Here is an 18,904-nt window from a genome sequence, read left to right as displayed (position 1 = left end):
GCCAGTAAGTTTCTCAATGAGCTCACGCAGATTAAATAATAGCATGACCAAACAATGTTCTCCACTTTCACTTCCTCACTACATCTAATCTTTTCCATATTATTTAATATGCAGTAGTATTGCAGACTCAAACAGAGATGGATTAGACTTTGCTCCAGGCTTAATGTCCATATAAAACCGTGTAATGTAACTCAAAAATCAGACTTAATCTGTATCTAGAGTAATGTACATACACCACACAAAAATGTAATATATTGAAAGTATATTACACCATGTTCTATTCTGGCTCTATTTTGGTTCAGTTTATTGCAATATTTTCCATTTTCATTTTGGGTTATGGGTAATTCAAGATTCTGTCATTCATCACTACGCACTCTAGCAGATATTTATTTTTCTTTCCTTTTTTTAAAATTTTTGTCCAAGTGAGAAGCCGTACTGACAGCAGGTATGGAACAGAAAACAGCTGCCAGGCGTCTGCACTTCCTCGTGGACATCATCTTCGACTGCTGAGCCTCCTCCAAGAGGAAGCGCAGTATTGATCCGTCATGCAGACTGGCAGGCAGTCCGTGAAGCTAGATTCCATAGCGTTCTGATGCCCTTAGCATCGATCCGCATGGGAATATGTCACAGGCCTTAGGAACATATATCCCGATGGGTCATTCACATTCGGGGGTATGATACAGGGAGTGGGGCATCTCAAGCAGGGAGTCAGACAGGGAAATCCTTTTATGCTCTTGGACCTGTTCCATAAACAAAATTGATTTTATTTATTTTGTAGGTACAACATTATTAGTCAAGATAAGAATAAAGTTATTGGGCTTGAGCCGCTGCATCAACACGCTTCATTTTCTTTTCATACTGCACTTTATGGTAGCTCCATATATAACGGGAGCACTCACACCGATTTGCTGAGCCATATGTAGTAGCTTGTGATCAAATCCTTATTTCATATACTTTAATAGCACCACTCATGTAAAATGATTAGCCTGTGTGAAGGTACCAGCAAATTTTAGCTGTGGAGTAATATTACAATAATATTATTATATTACAGTAATATTTTTATATGTCTGTAGAGCTTGATTTAATCGATCAAATAAGAGAGTGGCCTCGCTAACATACAGTGTTATATTTTCTACCATGTCAAACCTTTTTGGGGTTACTTTGAGACAAGAAGACATTGTATCATTAGCAAAGTCATAGGGATCATGTCTATGTCTCTCCTACAGACACTAAAATACATTCATAATTTTATTAATTTTATGAATATTTATTTCTTAGGCTGCCTGTCATAATTGATGGATTTGGCTCTCTTAGAGACCTGCTGGCCCAAAGGCCCTCGGTTGCCGGTACAATATAGCAACACTGCAGAATCTCACGCCTAAAAATAGTCCTGTCTAAAAATGGCGCTCGTGAAGTGTGTATTGCTCTCCGTGTTTTCCATGGGAGAAAAAAAATGGAGAAAAGAAAAAAAAAACACTGGAAGGCTTTAAAAAGCTGCACGACGGTGCTGTAATCAGCCGAACAGACATGACGCGCAGAGAGAGAGAGCAGATTGCTCTCTCGGTTTTGTTCTGGATCCAGCAAAGCTGATAATCTATAGAAATCTGGAAGGGGAATTAGAATCGTGCATTGTTTGGAAAAGTGAGAAAGCAGTCCAATCTGCTGAGACTGCGCTTGTTCATTTGACACAAACAAGTGAAGCTAGCCGGGCTCATAACCAGCAGCTATATTCCCATTTCTAGGTCTATTCCAGTTACGCTGTGAAAGATTCCTCTATGGCACCTCGCAATATTATCGTAATGCAGGGAGTCAAATGGGTGAGTTACATTTTAAACTCAGTTCATTTAATGAATCATTGCACATTCACAATAAAGGGATTTGTCATATACCCAGAGGTAAAACCAATTCAAATATGCACTACAAATAACGGTCCAGACAAAAAGGCTCACAGCAACAAACAGAAAGAGTCTAGCAACCATAAGCAGAGCTGCTTTGTCTTCTCAGATGTACATCAGCTTGGTTTGATGCCTTCTGCTAAATGTGGGTGAATTATGCAGGACGTATACCACAAATTAACTGTGTCTAATCGATAAGAGGCATTTCTCTAATACTGAAGCTCACTGCAGTGGTTAAACATGCATTGCTGCTTTGCTACGGCATGGAACTAAATTAAATGCCAGGGTACATTTTTACTTTGCAAAATCAGTGAAAAGGGAGGAGAACTGCGTTAACACAATCCGTACACCCGATCACAACACCGGATAAATTTGTTTCTCCACATTCACACATAAATTCTCTGTTTGAGATGCTAGCCATATTTGTCTGGGTCACGCGGCGCTCTGCGTGTGCAGATAGCAAATGATGGCTGCTTCTTCAGTGCATGTCTAAACCATTCTATGGGGTTCCTAAAAGGACTAGTTTGTTTAGACACTGTGAAATTGATTTGCAGTTCAATGTCTGTGTTGGAGTAACCATGCTTTTGCAACAGAACTGAACAGTGCACGGCAGGAGTCGAGTCAAGGTTAACTGCATCGTTCACGGCACGTTAACCATCTCTCCTGAAGATTAGACCAGCAGACTGAACCCAAGCGCAGCATGAATCCGAGCGCCATCCTAAGTGCCGCTAAGTAGCTTTTTGTTCCCGCGGCCACTTTAATGCCTCTTGCTTTCAAAGGCGATACTTCCTCAGTAGTTCGGACTGCCACGTGCTCTTCCTGTCCGGGAAGCGCTCGGGGATCTTAATCCGTCGGAAGTCCTGGATGCATTTCTGTAGCTCCTGCTCCAGGGTCAGCTTCTCCTTGGGCGCTTTCCTCTTTCCATCGCGGGGGCCTGAGGTGCGGGCGCGCAGCAGTGCCGTCCTCCGCCGAGTTATCTCCGTATGCTGCAGGGGCTGCCCAGGGGCCTTCTTCGCATGCCGGTCCAGGGTCTGGACCCGGGGCTGCTTGGACGCGGGGCGAGCGATGACCGTCTCCTGGGGCGAGCTGGCTTCTGACTGGGTCTCGGAGCAGGAGCTGGAGAGCTCGTTGAAGGAGGTGCAGCTCTCACCACCATCGCGTTCGCTCTTCTGACTCTTGCAGCAGCACTCACAGTGGGAGGACGACCAGGAGGACGGACCACCTGGAAAACAGCCACCCACCCCCACACACACACACACACACACACACACACACACACACACACCCACGAAAGCTCAAAGGAATTATGAGGAACGTCTACCAGATCTCTCTGCCACCAGGTCCAAAACCATAAAATATTTATATTCTGCATATAAATTCATACAGAAAAATAATTACAAGTCATCATGTGAAGCGTGCCAGCTGCAGCTTTATAGTGTAACATTGCTGAAGAATCTAAGGAAAAAATTGCCTGCAATGTGATAGCAAAGGTCACCAAGTTCAGATGAATAAAGCTGCTACATGAAAAGTTTACAAATGTCTTTCTCACCTCAGGTAATCAATGTTCTTACTGTTTATGTTTTCCCACTCAAAAATGTATTATTAAGAAAGAAGCCTTGTAGACTCAACAGACGACATGGACACATGGCCACAGATATGGTGGGAGACTTCAAAGCCAAAGGTTTCACTGCCCATTTGACCTTACAGGTGTCATTACACTGCAAAGAATCCACATGTAGACTGCAGTTTGAACTCTAATGGGATTGACTTATTTTGTGTTTAGGAACTTAACTTCAGTCAGAGTGATCTTAGCCTCTTGCCTCCATCAGAGAACTGAGCGTGAAATACATTTACATCTGCATTTATGTTATTTTTGCAGATGCTCTTATGCAGAGTGGCTTCCCAAAGTACTGTAGTTGTCTACTCACTGTATCCTTAGCTATCACAAATAGGTCAGAGTCCAAAAATACCCCGAACGGAGAAACTGCCAGAACAAAGTGTCAGTACTGAAACCTGGAAGGAGAAACACAGTTTATTTGCTAGTTTGTGAGCACTGCTGCAGGCAGCTTGGAATGAGCAAAGATATGAGATATGCTCGCTCACACCTATACATCAATCTCCAATCTTTGTTTAACGACATTTTTTTTGACCGTCCTCATGCTAGCGCAACCGGACATGACATTTTCAAATGACTTTCAGTTGACCTTAGCATACTGAACTGACCCACACCCCCCCTCATCAGGCATGGGGCTCAATGCAAGCAAATACAAGCACTACTACTGCTAAAAATAGAGGCATCCCAACATAATAATGAAGGCCATATTTGAGCAGCCTTTGTGAGTATATATGTGTGTGTGTGTGTGTGTGTGTGTGTGTGTGTGTGTGTGTGTGTGTGTGTGTGTGTGCACGTGCACGTGCACGCATTTGTTATTGTGTGTGCTTTTTTAGTATGTGTGTGTGTGTGTGCATGCGCATGTGTGCTCTGCCTTTATTACAACCACCATGACTTACCACTGTGTTTAAAACACACATACACACAAACACGCACAACAGTCTTACCTACTGGCCAGAAGCTCAATACACTAAATCAGATAGAGCTTCCTCTGGGGTCATCATATCTCTCTCTTCCTCTCATCTCTCACTCGATTCTGTGTACTGTTACACACTGCGGCCTCGACGAATGCCTGATTTAGATGCTCTTTCACTTGCCCTACCTGAACTTTTAATAAACCGAGATCAAGCAAATTTGGCTTACACAGAGACAACAACATCACCAATAATTCCATTTAACCATGTCTTACAGGAATATTACAGTGTATTACAGGAACGCTATTCATAGAGCAATGATTTGACAGTACGACCTGGAAGAGGTCTATCTGCACCAATTAATAATGAAAAGTGCTTCCTGGGGCAGTTCCCTCTTGGTGTTGAATGTAGTAATGAGATGAAGGCTGGCGGGGCGAAAGCCCTTGGCAGGCAGACAAAACCATACCAGCTTTCTAATGGCTAATCCATGAGTGCACAGGAAGCTATGAAGTAATTTCCCTCCACAGAAATTAGATCAGCCTACATTCACTACCTCTCAGCCCCGCCCCCAGAACCAACAGCCCCCCCACCCCCACCCCCCACCAGCTGCATGTGTGGATGTGCGCTGAACTATTTCACTTTCGCAGATGAGTGCATGAGCACACGTCTCTAATGCAGGAAAGGGTTGGGCATACTTTTTCCAAGCGCCTGGTGTGGCCCAGAAGGAGAGATGGTCTAGTTAGGACACCCAAACCCCCCCCAGCCCCTCCCCTAGCCCAATTCCCAGCCCCACCCCCAGTTCCCAATCTCAGGATCATAAAACATTCAGACATTCAGGGAAGCAAATGATGCACTCAGGAGCTTTTCAACTCTGGGAAGTGAGACATCCGTCCCAGGTGGAAGCGAGTGCAGTTTTTCAGAAGCATTCACATACCGCTAACCCACATAATAAAGTCAGTTTGTGCTTTGCCAGATTTAAAAAATTTTTTCCCTAGTGTTAGCTCCCACCTGATAACTACAGCCAGAGCACAGTGACTGCCATAGGCCAGGACACCAGGACCTAGCCCGGCCAAACGTCCTTGAGGGGAAAAAAACACTAGATGTCCAATTCTGCAAATACCAACTAACATACTGCTCTAACTGACAGACCAAGAAGACCTCTCTCCCATCATCCCCCTCATCCAGAGAGCAGGGCCAAGTCAGTCAGTATTCCTTCACACTCTTCGTGCCGAATGGCCATGACATCACTAGGACCCAGCGAGAGCCAGTGCAGCGTTAGCTGACATGCTGTGTGTTTTGGCTCACCATTCTGTCTCGTGTTATAAATATTGTGTCATACTTTAAGGCATTGTGTAACTTTGTTTACATTTACATATTACATATTAAATACCCAGTTTACATTGTCCTTGGTTATAGAGAAAGATAATAATCTGACACTGACGCTGTCAACAAATATGTGCATTACCTAAAATGGCTTTATTCAGCAAATACAGTGTACAGTATAATTTAGTGTTTAGCAAAGAGGATGCGTGCTTTTGGAGTGCATACATGAAGGCAATTATGTAGCTGCACTATCAGGCCAGGCATTGACTGCATTGTGCTAAGTTTCTCTCTCTCTCTCTCTCTCTCTCTCTCTCTCTCTCTCTCTCTCTGTAACATACAGCCAAACAGATTCTATTGCAGGGCCATTAGGATGAAGGCTGGTCTCAGGAGCTAACTCAGTTACTATACGAGCATTCAGGAGAATCACTCAAAGGGATGGCAAGATGCATTTGGCACCAGGCTCAGACAGACCATCGTGGTGAAAGGAGCATTTGTTCTCATCCACTCTGTCTCCCTCTCCCTCGCTCTCTCTCTCTCTCCCTCTCTCTCTCTCTCTCTCTCTGCGTCTCCCTGCAATGCATCCTGCCCCTGAACACTTCAGACTGATTTAAATCTTAGTCCTGCATTTCGACTGCCATGACTAAAGAGCCCTGCCACTCTTTCAGCCCCGCCCCGCTCCTCCTCTCTTTGAGCCCCACCCCTCCCCCCTCTCTTTGAGCCCCACCCCTCTCTTTGAGCCCCACCCCTCCCCCCTCTCTTTGAGCCCCACCCCTCCCCCCTCTCTTTGAGCACCGCCCCTCTCTTTGAGCCCCACCCCTCCCCCTCTTTTGGAGCACCGCCCCTCTCCATCTCTCTTTGTGCCCCACCCCTCTCCCCCTCTTTTTGAGCCCCACCCATCTCTCCCCTCTCTTTGAGCCATGCCCTCTCTTTGTAAAAAATAGTTTAGTCTTACAAATTAGTGCAATAAGTATGGTTACCGTTGGGTATGTGAATGCCTGTGTCCTATAAGCTTCCATAATCAAACTATCAACAGAACAGTATTCCCAATTCTCCATATGGACAGTGAGATTTGGAAACTTCTAAAATTAATTTCCATATGCTTTTCTAATTAACTGATTTACCCAGTAGCCACTGGTAAAACCTATAATGCATTACACAATCTCTGTTGTGTTTTGATCACCTTTTTGTTAATTTGTGTTATTTTTACTTTACGCGTAACCCCAATCTCACCAAGCACCATATTTTTCAGTGTGCACAGGTAATAAGGTTGCTGTCTATTTTCCTTTTTCTTGAGATTGAAAAAGCTTTAATCATTTTACAGGCATTCTGTTATTCCCCAGCCAGGAGAGCTCAGACTACCTCAGCCTAAAAAACAGCGTTTGGAATCATCAAATATCCACTGCTCTTGCTAGGTGAATCTAGGCTTCCGATTCTGACAAGCCCACCAATCACAACTGCTGGAGCCCTGCAGGCATTCTGGGGCGCCATGCGTTCCTCTGGTCTGGGCTGCACACACGCGAGCTCCCTTTAGGGTCTCTGCCTCCATCTCTCTGCTGCAGTAACACCCTGCCAGTAACGACCATCAATTTTACGCCGACATAAACAGAGATCCTCCTTCAAAGCTGGTCTGCGGCTTTTTTGGCTGCGAGCATCTCTAGTCGGGGGAGCGCTTTCAAAAAGACCCGAGAACTGCTCTAAAATCATTAGCTGTGAAGTGCACGTCCATGGACACAAGGAACGCTAGCGGTTAGGGATTCTCGCGATTTTAATGGTTCCTCTTCATCGTGGCCTGATGACTTCACTTTCTTTGTACACTGTATATATTCAGTTTCATTCTACACTACATATATTCAGATATTCATATGGACTTGCTTAGAAGCAAACTGCACTGACTTTAAACATGAGGGATATTCCAAAACAAATTCTTAAGAGACAGATCTAATTAATCAGAAAATCAGATGATATCCAAACATACTTCAAGTCCCGAATGCCTGCTGATACCCAACCCAACTGTTCCCAGAACCAATCAGGATCTAGTTTCCACAAACACGAACAACAGTAATAAAACTGCGATTAAAAAACATCGGAACATAATGGAGAGGCTGTCGATGTTATTATGAATTGTTGTGCAGTGCCGGTTTGAGGAAGTCATGCCCAGAGTGGTTTGCCCACAGCACAGCAGCTCCAGGTCTTCTCACGGAAAGCATGGAAGCAGGGTGGTGCAGATGATGCAGTCAGGAGGATGTTCTCAGTCCCACTAAGGGCTGGCAGCTGAAAAGGACTTTGATGATGCTGCCCAATGGGTTTTGGCACTGTGTGCTATGCTTTACCCTGCCAATACCTCGCAGAGCACCAGATCATGTCAACACACACACACGCACACACACACACACACGTACTACATGTAACCCTAAATGTGTATTCACTATCAAAATACGTCAGATGTTGTATGCTGTGCTGTTTAAGGGTGTGTTCAGACTTGGTAATTGGATTGATTGAAATGAACCCTGGTGTGACTGCTCTGTTAGTGCGGTTCGTTAGAGAACACTTCCTTTTGAACTTTGGTGCACACCAAATAAGTGGACTGAGACCACCAGAGGAGTTAGGTCTCTGTCTGTTTTTGAACGAATTGTGGTTCCTTTAAAGTAAGACCACAATACAAACTGAAAGCATCTATCACTAAACGCCCCATGACAGAACAGAGTACACTGAAAACAAACAAATGATTCCATTACAGTTCAGTGGGGGCATCAGAAACATTCTCTGTCTTCTCTTTAGTGCATATCTTCTTTGGTGAGTGCAGCGGAGGAATTTCTGGCACTGTTTTGACTCCTTGCTGTCTTTCCAGATGGTAAAAATACCACCAGGTATACACAACAACCCATAGACTGTATCATACATGTGTCACACTTCACTTTTTTTTTTTTTTACTTATTTTGGTTTGATTGTAAAATTGTGAAGGTGAGCGTTAAGAAAACCCGGACTAAAGTGTGACAAGCCAACGTTTTCTTGTTTGGTCTGGCCCAAGGTAACCGAACTACAAGTGTGACCGTGCCCTAAGAGAGCCGCTGACGTGGATGAGCAGATACGGCTCTGCCGCGCATACATCCAGTTAAGTTCCACACCCTGTGAGGATCCCTGTACCTCCATCACTGTGCCTGTCCTCGACTTTGATGGGGGTTTTTTTTTTATCTTTTATCTTATGTGCAAATTAGGCCATTCTGTCCTTTGAGAGGGCGGGATCGCATCACCTATAGCTCGCCACGACAGACACAGAAACCCAATATTCAGCTCGGTGCAGTGAGAATGAGCAGAGAGCTGCCCTGACCCATGACCCCTGTCATTGTGTGCCCCCACCTACCGTCTCCCCGCATAATGTGTATGAATTGAGGAGACGAGAACTCAGATTATACCCTCCCTCCTGTCGATCACAATTCTAATCAGGCGGTGCAGTATAAAAATAAAAAACCCCAGCTGATTTCATTTGAGGTGGGATGACTGGGGTCTGGAGCAGGGAGGCTGGGCTTCATAAGCATCGGTGTGCTAAAGACAAGGACAAGCCTTCTCCTCCCTGCTGCCAGACACACTGCACTGATGCCGCGTGGGCGACGTGCCAGAAACGTCTTCTGAATGATGAGGAAGGCCCCTGTGCATTGCAGGGGGAGCGGTCCAGCAGGCGGACAGGCTGCCGCGTCCGGATCGACTCCTGGCAGTCGTGACCCCTCACAAAATGCTGATGGAGTGTAATAGGACAGCCAGACCGAGGAGACAACCTGCAGAGCACCTGTCAATGCCGGAAAGAAAGCCCCACGGAGGACTGGGGGGATTAGAGTCCTGCTTCTGACCACTAAGGTAAAGACAGTGAAATGAACTGAGGGACCCGCCAAGTTATGTTAGAGCTTTTCAAAAATGCACAACCCTGGTGAGACTCTTCTGCTCAGTCTCAGACACCCAGCTTCCTAACCTCCTAAGGCTACCTACACTCTGCACAGGCTACACTCTACAGTCTGTAGACAAGATACCCATACCTTGTGCCCAGAACTGTGCCACATCAGCAGTTAAGCCGTTCGCTAAAATGACATTTCTCATGCAGGGGCTCCAAATGAGCTAAATCGGTACCAAATCTTTGTATGTTAGGATGTGAGTTTGCTTGCTTGCAAAAAAACAAAAAAACCCAAACCTACATTAATTGGACTTCAGGGACAGCAGGTAAGGCAAAAAAAACCTGAAATAAGTGATACCTGCACTAAGGATAAAGCCTGGGTTGGAGGGCCACACAAAGAATGTAGGAAGGCCCAGGGCCAAAGACCGTCCTTCCCAGGATAGGAACTTAACAGCGCTGCTCAGCGTGTTTCGCTTATGGGCTTGCAGTACAGAGATGCCTGCAGCTGTGAACACTCCCCCTCTGTTCAGAGTGCACGGGAAAACGGGGGGGATTCCTTGGACCGCCGTAAGCCCACTCAGCATCTCCTCTCTGCACGTTCCAAACCTGCTTGCAAATAAAACATTAGTGCAGCAGGCGCAGGCACCCACGTCGTTCATCCGAGGGCGGGCAGACCCGCATTTCTGGAGAGCGGATACTATTCCCAGGCTAAGAGAGTGGGATGCGGCTCATAGCAGGCCCTCTGCTGCGACGCTAGCCCCGCCAACCTGCAGCGGCTCATGCTATTTGCATCATGCCATTGGTCTCCATACAACTCCACTCGTCTCCGGATGACTCCATCTGTCTCCAGGCTCAGCAACAACACAATTGATTTCCTCCGGCCGACTGTTGTCGGCCTGCTCTCCAAATGCACTGTGTTCAGAGGCATTCATAAAAAATAAATAAAAAACCCCGGCAGCGCTGATGTTCCAAACAGATGAATAAGAAATAGAGGGTGCGGTTTCTCTAACGCCCATCCTCGCATCCGTCTTCCTCCCCGTCAGTCCTGGCGTGTGCCGTATTTCGACTAGTTGCACGTTTTTGCTAACAGCAGGACCGGAGTCGGTGCTGGAGTCCTAAAGAGCGTCTGCTTAATGACTGTCTTCGCTGAAAAAATGGTGTTTAAAAGTTTCAAGAAACAATCAAAATATATGATTAAATTTAATGTAAATAAAATGGTTTTAAGCATCGTTATGGTCCCGCTGATTCGACGGTTATCTTAATTCAACATAACATTTAATCCATATTCCTGCTTTATGACCCAAAATATGCTACTGATTATTATTTGAAAGCCTCTCGTGCATTAAGGCGAAGGTAATATTTGAAACCATCTGATAGCGTTTTAATTAGAGAGCATTCAAGCAACCCGCAAGGTAATTAGCTACAGGCCTTCAGTCCTTAATGAGTAAAGAAATCAGGTTAAGCTCATTTATCAGTGTGAGGAGTGACGCCAAACGATATAAACCTCGATAGAAAAAAATGCCTCCTAGATATAACTTTAACCAAAAAGTGATTTCTGACCTAAATTTAGTTTTGCTCTTAAAAGTGATATAAATAGTCCAAGGTTTGCATAGATTACTTTACTGTACTCTCATTCTCACACGCACTATGGAGGAAGGAACCAGTCTAACGGATCAATGAATTTACTGGACTAGTGGTCAGATGAAGGGCACATTAACACCTCCAAATCATGTAGCTCAGTGAAAAGCTCCAGATCAGTTAACACCGCCAGATCAGTTTGATCAGTCAACACCTCCAGATCAGTTAGATCGGTTAACAGCTCCAGACCGGTTAACACCTCCAGATCATGTAGATCAGTAAAAACCTCCAGATCAGTTAGCTTGGTTAACATCTCCAGATCAGTTAGATCAGTTAACACCTCTAGACCATTAATTAATGCATCCTGACATTAATGCGTCCTGACATTAATTTGATACAGAAAGCCAGGAAGTTCCAGAGGTGGAGCTGAAGCTCTTTTGTTTGATAAATGTCAAAACATACTTTTCTTCTGACTTGATAATAATCCATATTCCAAGTGGCCACTTTCATTAAATAAAAAAGCATATCTGATTTTATTTATATATTCATTCCTTTATTTATTTATTTATTTATTTGTATGATATGTGGGAGTAGGTGAGAGACGTATTTATGACCCCTGTTACTCTTATGCAATATATTCCATTCCTCATCAAAAAATAACTGTCTGTAATTTAATCTTCAAGAGCAAGTCATCCTCTTAATTAATTGTGCAACATAACCTGAACTCGGTGGTTGGTCAAAAGTGAATAAATAAAAGAGAACATATCAAGAACATCCTACAGCAATGAGAGAGCGGGGGGGAGAAAGGGAGAAGGGTGAGAGAGAGAGAGAGGGGGGGGAGAGAGATAGAAAGAGAGAGAGAGGAGAGAGGAAAGAGAGACAGAAAGAGCGAGAGAGAGAGAGAGAGGGGGGGGAGGAAAGAGAGACAGAAAGAGAGAGAGTGAGCGAGAGAGAGAGAGGGAGGGGGGAGAGGAAAGAGAGACAGAAAGAGAGAGAGTGAGAGAGAGAGAGAGGGAGAGAGAGAGAGAGAGAGAGAGAGAGAGAGAGATGGCTTGGCATGCAGTTTTGTGAAACAAGCACCCACATAAGACTGAGTCCTTATGTCACCACAAATTATGTATCATAAAACTACTCAGTAATAAACTGTCCAGGGATCCTATGGAACAGTAGAAGGAAAGTTAAACACACCTGCTTTATTCACTGCTGGGGATGGAGGGCAGGCGGGTTCTTGTGTCAACACCCCACCCCCCACCCCCCCAAAATAAGCGCACATAAATTTAAATTATATGAATAAAATACAGAATAAAAACGTCCACTCCATGCATGTGTTTTACAAGCGGCCTACTAAGAAGACGCATCTATCAAAAGGACTCGAATGGGTACTGTAGGCCCAAACCTCAGAGTTAGACTTTGGTGCAGAGCTGACAACTGGGCTGCAGACCTCACAAAAACCACTTTTAATCTTTTGGTGGCAACAGAAGCCACTGATGCGTGCAGTTAACTGTCAAAGCATCCGTTCTGTCTGACCCAGCTTTTCTCGGCGGAGAGCGCGCACACCAGCAGGAGGCAACATGGACATATGCTGTTCTAATGAGAGGCACTCTGACAGTCTTACACTGTCATAACTTCACTGAGTTGGGTTTTGAGAGGTTCCAAAACCTCTTTTACTGCAGTAATTACACTGATGACACAGTAGAAATCATTAACCAGCCATATGTCCTTTTGTCTCAAAATGCTCCGCCTGTCCTGTGTGAGTACTCACTTCTGCCATCCTCAGTTTCTTTAAGATTACCAAGGGGGCTCATTTGGAATTACCAGCAAAGTGCTTTTTAATTGGCCATATGCTGCAACGTCTCTCAACTGAAACAGTGACAAGCCAGATTAGTTACTAATGAACGCAGGTGATGATGTGCGAACAGTGCACATCATGAAGCTGACATATGCCACTAATGACAATTTTCTGAAAATAAAAACAAACAAAAAAAAAACAAACAAAGTAAACAAGAACAAAAGGGTGACAAGTAAGTGACATGCTTGAAATGTTTATTACACTGAATCGGCCATTTCCACAGCAGCTCACGGCATCTAATCTCTATGTGCTATAGAATGACTGATTTCTGCAATATATTCTGTGTAGAATTTCTACACATTACTAAACAACTTCTTAACGACTGAAACCTACCAGATGACTCAGCCTGGTGAAGTTCATCAGAGCAGATGGTTATTAAGTGCATCCTAGAACCACACTGTTGCCTTGCAGAAACTATTGTTCTTGTAACGGGGACATTTTTTGCAAAATGTACACAGCACAGGGCAAACTTCAAATCCAATAAGGATTATATATGCCGGCCTCCTAGTGGTCACGGGTTTTAGCACTTTAAAAAACTTATGGCACTAGTCAGTGGTATCCCTCTGTCTTGGACTTTTGTTTCTCTATTCAAGTGTGTTTGGACAGATGATACAAAAACATGCTTGCCTATAGACTTACGGTAGAAGACGTACTCTGTGTTACTGCACCAGAATCTGTCGTCCCCTTGTTGTGTTAGAGGTGATGTCAGGGACGAATTGCATGCTACGATATGGAACCCGCTCTCTGCGAGCATATCAAACGCTCTCTCCAAGTGTCGAGACTTGAGGTAGAATCTAGAGGTGTAACGCTCGGGTGGTCTGTCCGGGTCCCGACTTTCATTTAAAGCGTCTCCAAAGACTTCTTTGACCAAGCCGATCCTTCCGCAAGTGAATATTTTGGACAGTCCTCTGCCTTTAAAGTCTATTAGCACGTCCTTTCCAGATGGACTGCAGCCCTTGTAGCCCACCGTAATGAAACCGTACCTCCTGTCGCGCGGATCCAGGTAAGCCGAGCGGTACGATCTCTGATCACTTCCTTGAGACGCATCGTCCAAATCGCTATGAACGCTTTCATCCAGACGTTGTCTGGACCCGTCGGGTGTCAGAATCTTCACGAGCTCCGGCAGCTGAAAGTATTCCGCTTCCCTTCTCAGCCTCCCTTTCTCCGGAAACTGATCGGGCAACACGACGTGCTTATCTCTGAGATAGTCCAAAACGTATCGAAATAAAAAGCCGTCCCTATCAATGAAATAGCGTCCTCTCATGTCTCGGGCCAAGTCTTTGGGGGAATCCTTCTTGGAAGAAAAGATTTTTCCGAGCAGCGAGTTGGGAATACCGGTAAGGGTGGCATGGCGAGTGTAATACACCTGACCACCTACATTGAGTTCAATTACATCGGATGAAGTTTGCGCCGAGTCCTTTGGGGACTGATAAATGCTACAATTTTCAGTCAGTGCCATTTTGGTTCTGGCACAAGTACAAGTCACAAAGTTTTTAGTAATCTGTATTTTGAAAATATGAAGCACAATTCCACGCAGTTCGAACGATACATAACCTTTGCCGCTGTTCTTCACTGTCGCATGGCGTTTATGATCTGATATTAGTTGCAATGTGTCTCATTTCCGAAGCCCCAAAGTCTTTCAAACGTCACAGTTATGTCGTAGCTTTTAGCATAACTCTTTTAAAAATAACTTAATGTTGTATTCTTTAAAAAAAAAATTAATACAACGCTCAGCCCAGAAGCCATATGAATAATTTACCTTAACTATTCAAATATGACTGGTAAAGAATCTCCAATGAATTATTCTCACTGATGGTACACATTTCAAATTCTTTCCAAAGTGTCTTTTACTCCTTGTAAACTTAACAGATTATCCAGGTTATCTAGCAGTGTCCTGGTATTTTAGAGCACATCTGCAGTACAGCTAAACAGCATCTATTTGTACAAGTCATTCTCCGCGTTTAAATCAGGTTGTACCTGGAAGTTGCGCGCGACTGTACCCTCGTTCGGTCAGATAATCATTATCAACATGGTCCGAGTGCAGCGCGCGCCGAGAGGGGCGAAATGATGTCGCCACAGCGGTGCAGGGAGGGAGACCAATCTTGTGGAGTTAAACCTTACATCATCTTAAAGGAAAATGACAGCGGTGAAAATATGCATGCATGCACTAGATTTCTGTCGCTCAGTGCAGTTACACTTTGAGGTTGCTTTCGATTTTTTATGTAGGTTGTCAATGTTATCCTTTTGAATGTATTAGGTGGGTAGTCTTAGTAACTACTCACCTTTGTTACATGTGTTGTTATATTACGACTCAGTCGTGTGATCAAGGCCTGTTTTCTGTTTTCAGTCATTATGTTTCACTTATATTGATGATAAATTAAGTTGCATGAGTATTGCATCGAGCTGTGTTCAGACCCTGTCCAAGCTGAGTTGTTGGCGAGAACTATGCTTATGCTCGCGCGGTTCTTTTAGCACCATGGATAGATCCTAGCAAATTTGGTCTCGCCTCACGCACGCCGGCTGTTCTAATTTATTTTTAAACATTTATGCCTTGACCAAGATTCAGCAGAAATCTTTCAAACTGCATATTCTTTGTGTGCAATATTATATGATCTTCATGAGTCGATGACTATATTTTTCACATATTTACATTTATGACATTTTCTACGTTTGAAAAATGATAACTCACACATATAGAACTTCAAATATTCCATTACATTTTAAGTGTAGGCTAAATGTAACATTACGCGCTCCAGCTACAGGTCATACGGAGTTGGGTGAGATGATACAGAAAATAGGCCTATTTATTTTAGCCCGCGTATTGTGTTTTGGCTTTGGGGTTACTTCGGTATTCATGTGTACTGTGTTGAGGAGCGTTGCTAAGCACCAGCGGAGATAAAGCGAGTGGGATTTAAGTACCAAACTCATTGCAGTTTTATCCTCATGAGACAAACAACGTTTGACGGCTCTTGCAATAATCGTCTGTCCACTTAGACACAGCTAAAATACATTAATCCCAAGCGACACGAATAATTGCGTGCATTCCGCACTTGCTTCACATTACCACAGATTTCACTTGAATTTCATTTCTCGCAGTCTATCCTGCCGTTTTGTTTGTTGTTGTTGTTGTTGTTGTTGTTGTTTTTGTAAAAGAGGCCTGTGTAGGCTGACCATGAATTATTGAAGACGGAGGACCAAGAAAAATAAATATCCTGGCGGCCAGTGACTATTGCAACAAAAGCCCTGGCGTTATGCAAAGGAACTAGTCAAGTAACGCTCAGTTTCCTCTTCCATTCAGTAATCTGTGGAGGCGTATCTGCAGTCCGTGTGATTCAGATCACACTGCAACGGAAGGGTCCGCTTAAACGCCCCTGGTAAACTGGTGAGGGTCTCGCGTGTTGCTCAGACAAGTAATCGCATGTCCATCTCTAAAACGAGACGACGGGTCCAGCATTTTCTTGTGTTTATCCAGTCATGCAGATAAAGCGGTAGAGCAAAGACTTCAGGGGAGGGAGTTATCTTCTCCGTGCACAACACCATTGACCTAGATTTCTTTTTTTGTTCTGTGGATTTCAGCCACTCTTGTCACACAGACACTGCAGGAATTGGAGGGTCTTGGACGTGATGATGCCAGTGTGTTGATCGTGCCAAATAACAGCCATTATCACAATTTTGTCATCATTTACATTTGTATAGACCGCAAAGGTGATGTGGTTTTAGAAGGGAAGGGAAATAGCCCAGCTCCCCGCGGCAAACATGTCTCAGTAAGCGAAATCATTTAACAATTTATCATTAGTGCCCAGTTAACAACCTTTGTGTGCCTCGTTAAATTACACCGTTGATTAGATCTATTCATAACACAGTAAAGGATGTGTCAGCCTAGTTTTCGTTATCTGAAGTCGATGCATTATCATACATACGGCTTCTTTGAATGAGGTCAAAGACTTCCGTTCATAGACTATCTAGTTTTCTGAAGCTGCATAACCTCCACTGGTGGCATTCGCTCAGTCCTGTTATATGCATCGGGCGAGTAAATGGGAAAAAAAAAAACATAAGTAGCAAATAACCACAACAACAGCAATTTACTCTAAAGTATTAATTCTACATACATGAGAGAAGTACTAATCTAAAACATATTTTGTAATGCCCAGCTCTGTTAATTTTCACATACAGAAATGCTGATCAAGAGTTGATGAGTTTATGGCGAACATCATTCATCTTGCTTCACTGCTTACTAGTGGATGTGTTTTAAATAAAACCTTAAATAAAGCTCCAGAGCTAACAAACTTAATTTCCTTACAGTATAACACCAGCCCCTGAGTCTCCCGATCAGATCCACAAGATGGCAGTATTCAGTAGAACGCGTAATTCGAGTCTGCCTTAACACCAGTAGTCAGTAGAAAACAGTTCCAGTGTAACTCAGTAATAGACCTGCCCATGTCAAAGCAGGCGAAGCAGGCGCACAGTTAGTATACAATTACTTACACCAGGCGGACGCAAACGTTGCGGAAAGCGACATTTATTAAGGGCAAATCCAGATCAGAGTCGATAGGGTCAGGGTCAAACTAATAAGTAATAAAAGAGCGAAAAACCTAAACAGGGACTGGAACAAGAACGGAGAAAATGAAACAAGGAGACCAGACAGGGAAACCATGGAAACAGATCACCAGGAGGGACCAACCAGTGACAGTCACTAATAGAATAAAAAACTCAAATACTTGGTTAGAATTGCTAAGAAACCCCTTAGTACAAATCAGTGCAAAATGTATTTAAGTACTTCTACCTGAGTAAACGTTACCACCAAGTCAGGAACCACTTCTGGTTGTGGTTAAATGTCAGAGCAGCGACATGGCTTCAATAAAATATATAGACAACGGGTTATGTTATGGTATGGCCTTCTTGCAGATAATTATGACACTCGTTTTAAAAGTAAAATTTATGTGAGTTTGTTTATTTGATTAAAAGGAAAGAACTATAACAGTACTCTGTAGCTACAACAGTACTATTTAACTACAACAGTATTATGTATGTTTTAATGTCTCTTAATAATACCTATTTGTTTCCAACAGACATATTATTCTGAGATTTGGCACTGTACAAATGAGGTAAAGGATAGCACAAGCAGAATTTCCATTGCAGTGTTGCTTATATTTCTCTCCCCTTCTCTACATCTACAATTACAATTACATTGTAATTTCTCTGATAATTATTAACAGCAACTATATGGCTAATATTTCAGCAATGAATAAAACATAGTTAGTCTACCCTTGGTATGAATAACAGGTTAAGAGTCCTTTTCTAAAAGACCCATGTTGTTTCAGAAAAGCAGGCAGCTCACATGCCATATCATTTACTGATAAGTCAAAATACAGAGCCATTGTTAATAAGATTGTCATGTTTAGCCAAGGCAAAAGTACAAATTTGATGTCTAGGTCAGTGTTAAAGTAACAATCACATGTCACAAAACTGACAGGTACTTTTGAGTAAAACAATGCCAGTGTTCCCTTGATATCCAAGAACAGATACAGTATTTACAAGACATAGCTCGCTTGATAACCACTATGGTGTTTCAGGAGTTGCTGCCTGGGCCTTGAAACTCATCATCTCTGCTATTCTGACATTGAGCATCTTTAAAAGGGAGACTAACAAATCTGGATGGTTGCTTCTAGATAAGTGCTTATAGATAACTTTGAAATGTAAGACAAATATACAAGTTTTATTCCTTCATTCATATATTGCATAATATAGACAGAGGCACCAGAGAGAGAGAGAGAGAGAGAGAGAGAGAGAGAGAGAGAGAGAGAGAGAGAGAGAGAGAGAGAGAGAGAGAGCAAATTATATAATATTGCT

General features: G+C 43.5%; 1 protein-coding gene across 1 annotated transcript; it reads right to left on the bottom strand.

Annotated features, from left to right (window-relative positions):
* Positions 1-1,818: 1,818 nt before the first annotated feature.
* kctd16a (potassium channel tetramerization domain containing 16a) lies at positions 1,819-15,295 on the bottom strand. Its single transcript, XM_027007174.3, has 2 exons — positions 13,694-15,295; positions 1,819-3,117 (listed from the first exon to the last, which is right to left on the bottom strand). The coding sequence occupies exons 1-2, from the start codon at positions 14,511-14,513 to the stop codon at positions 2,669-2,671; spliced, it is 1,269 nt and encodes a 422-aa protein (XP_026862975.3). The 5' UTR covers positions 14,514-15,295; the 3' UTR covers positions 1,819-2,668.
* Between the last annotated feature and the right edge of the window lie 3,609 nt (positions 15,296-18,904).

Source organism: Electrophorus electricus, chromosome 4 (assembly GCF_041902795.1).
Source record: "Electrophorus electricus isolate QZ-2024a chromosome 4, ASM4190279v1, whole genome shotgun sequence".
NCBI lineage: Eukaryota > Metazoa > Chordata > Actinopteri > Gymnotiformes > Gymnotidae > Electrophorus > Electrophorus electricus.
This window is presented reverse-complemented; position numbering and strand designations above follow the sequence as displayed.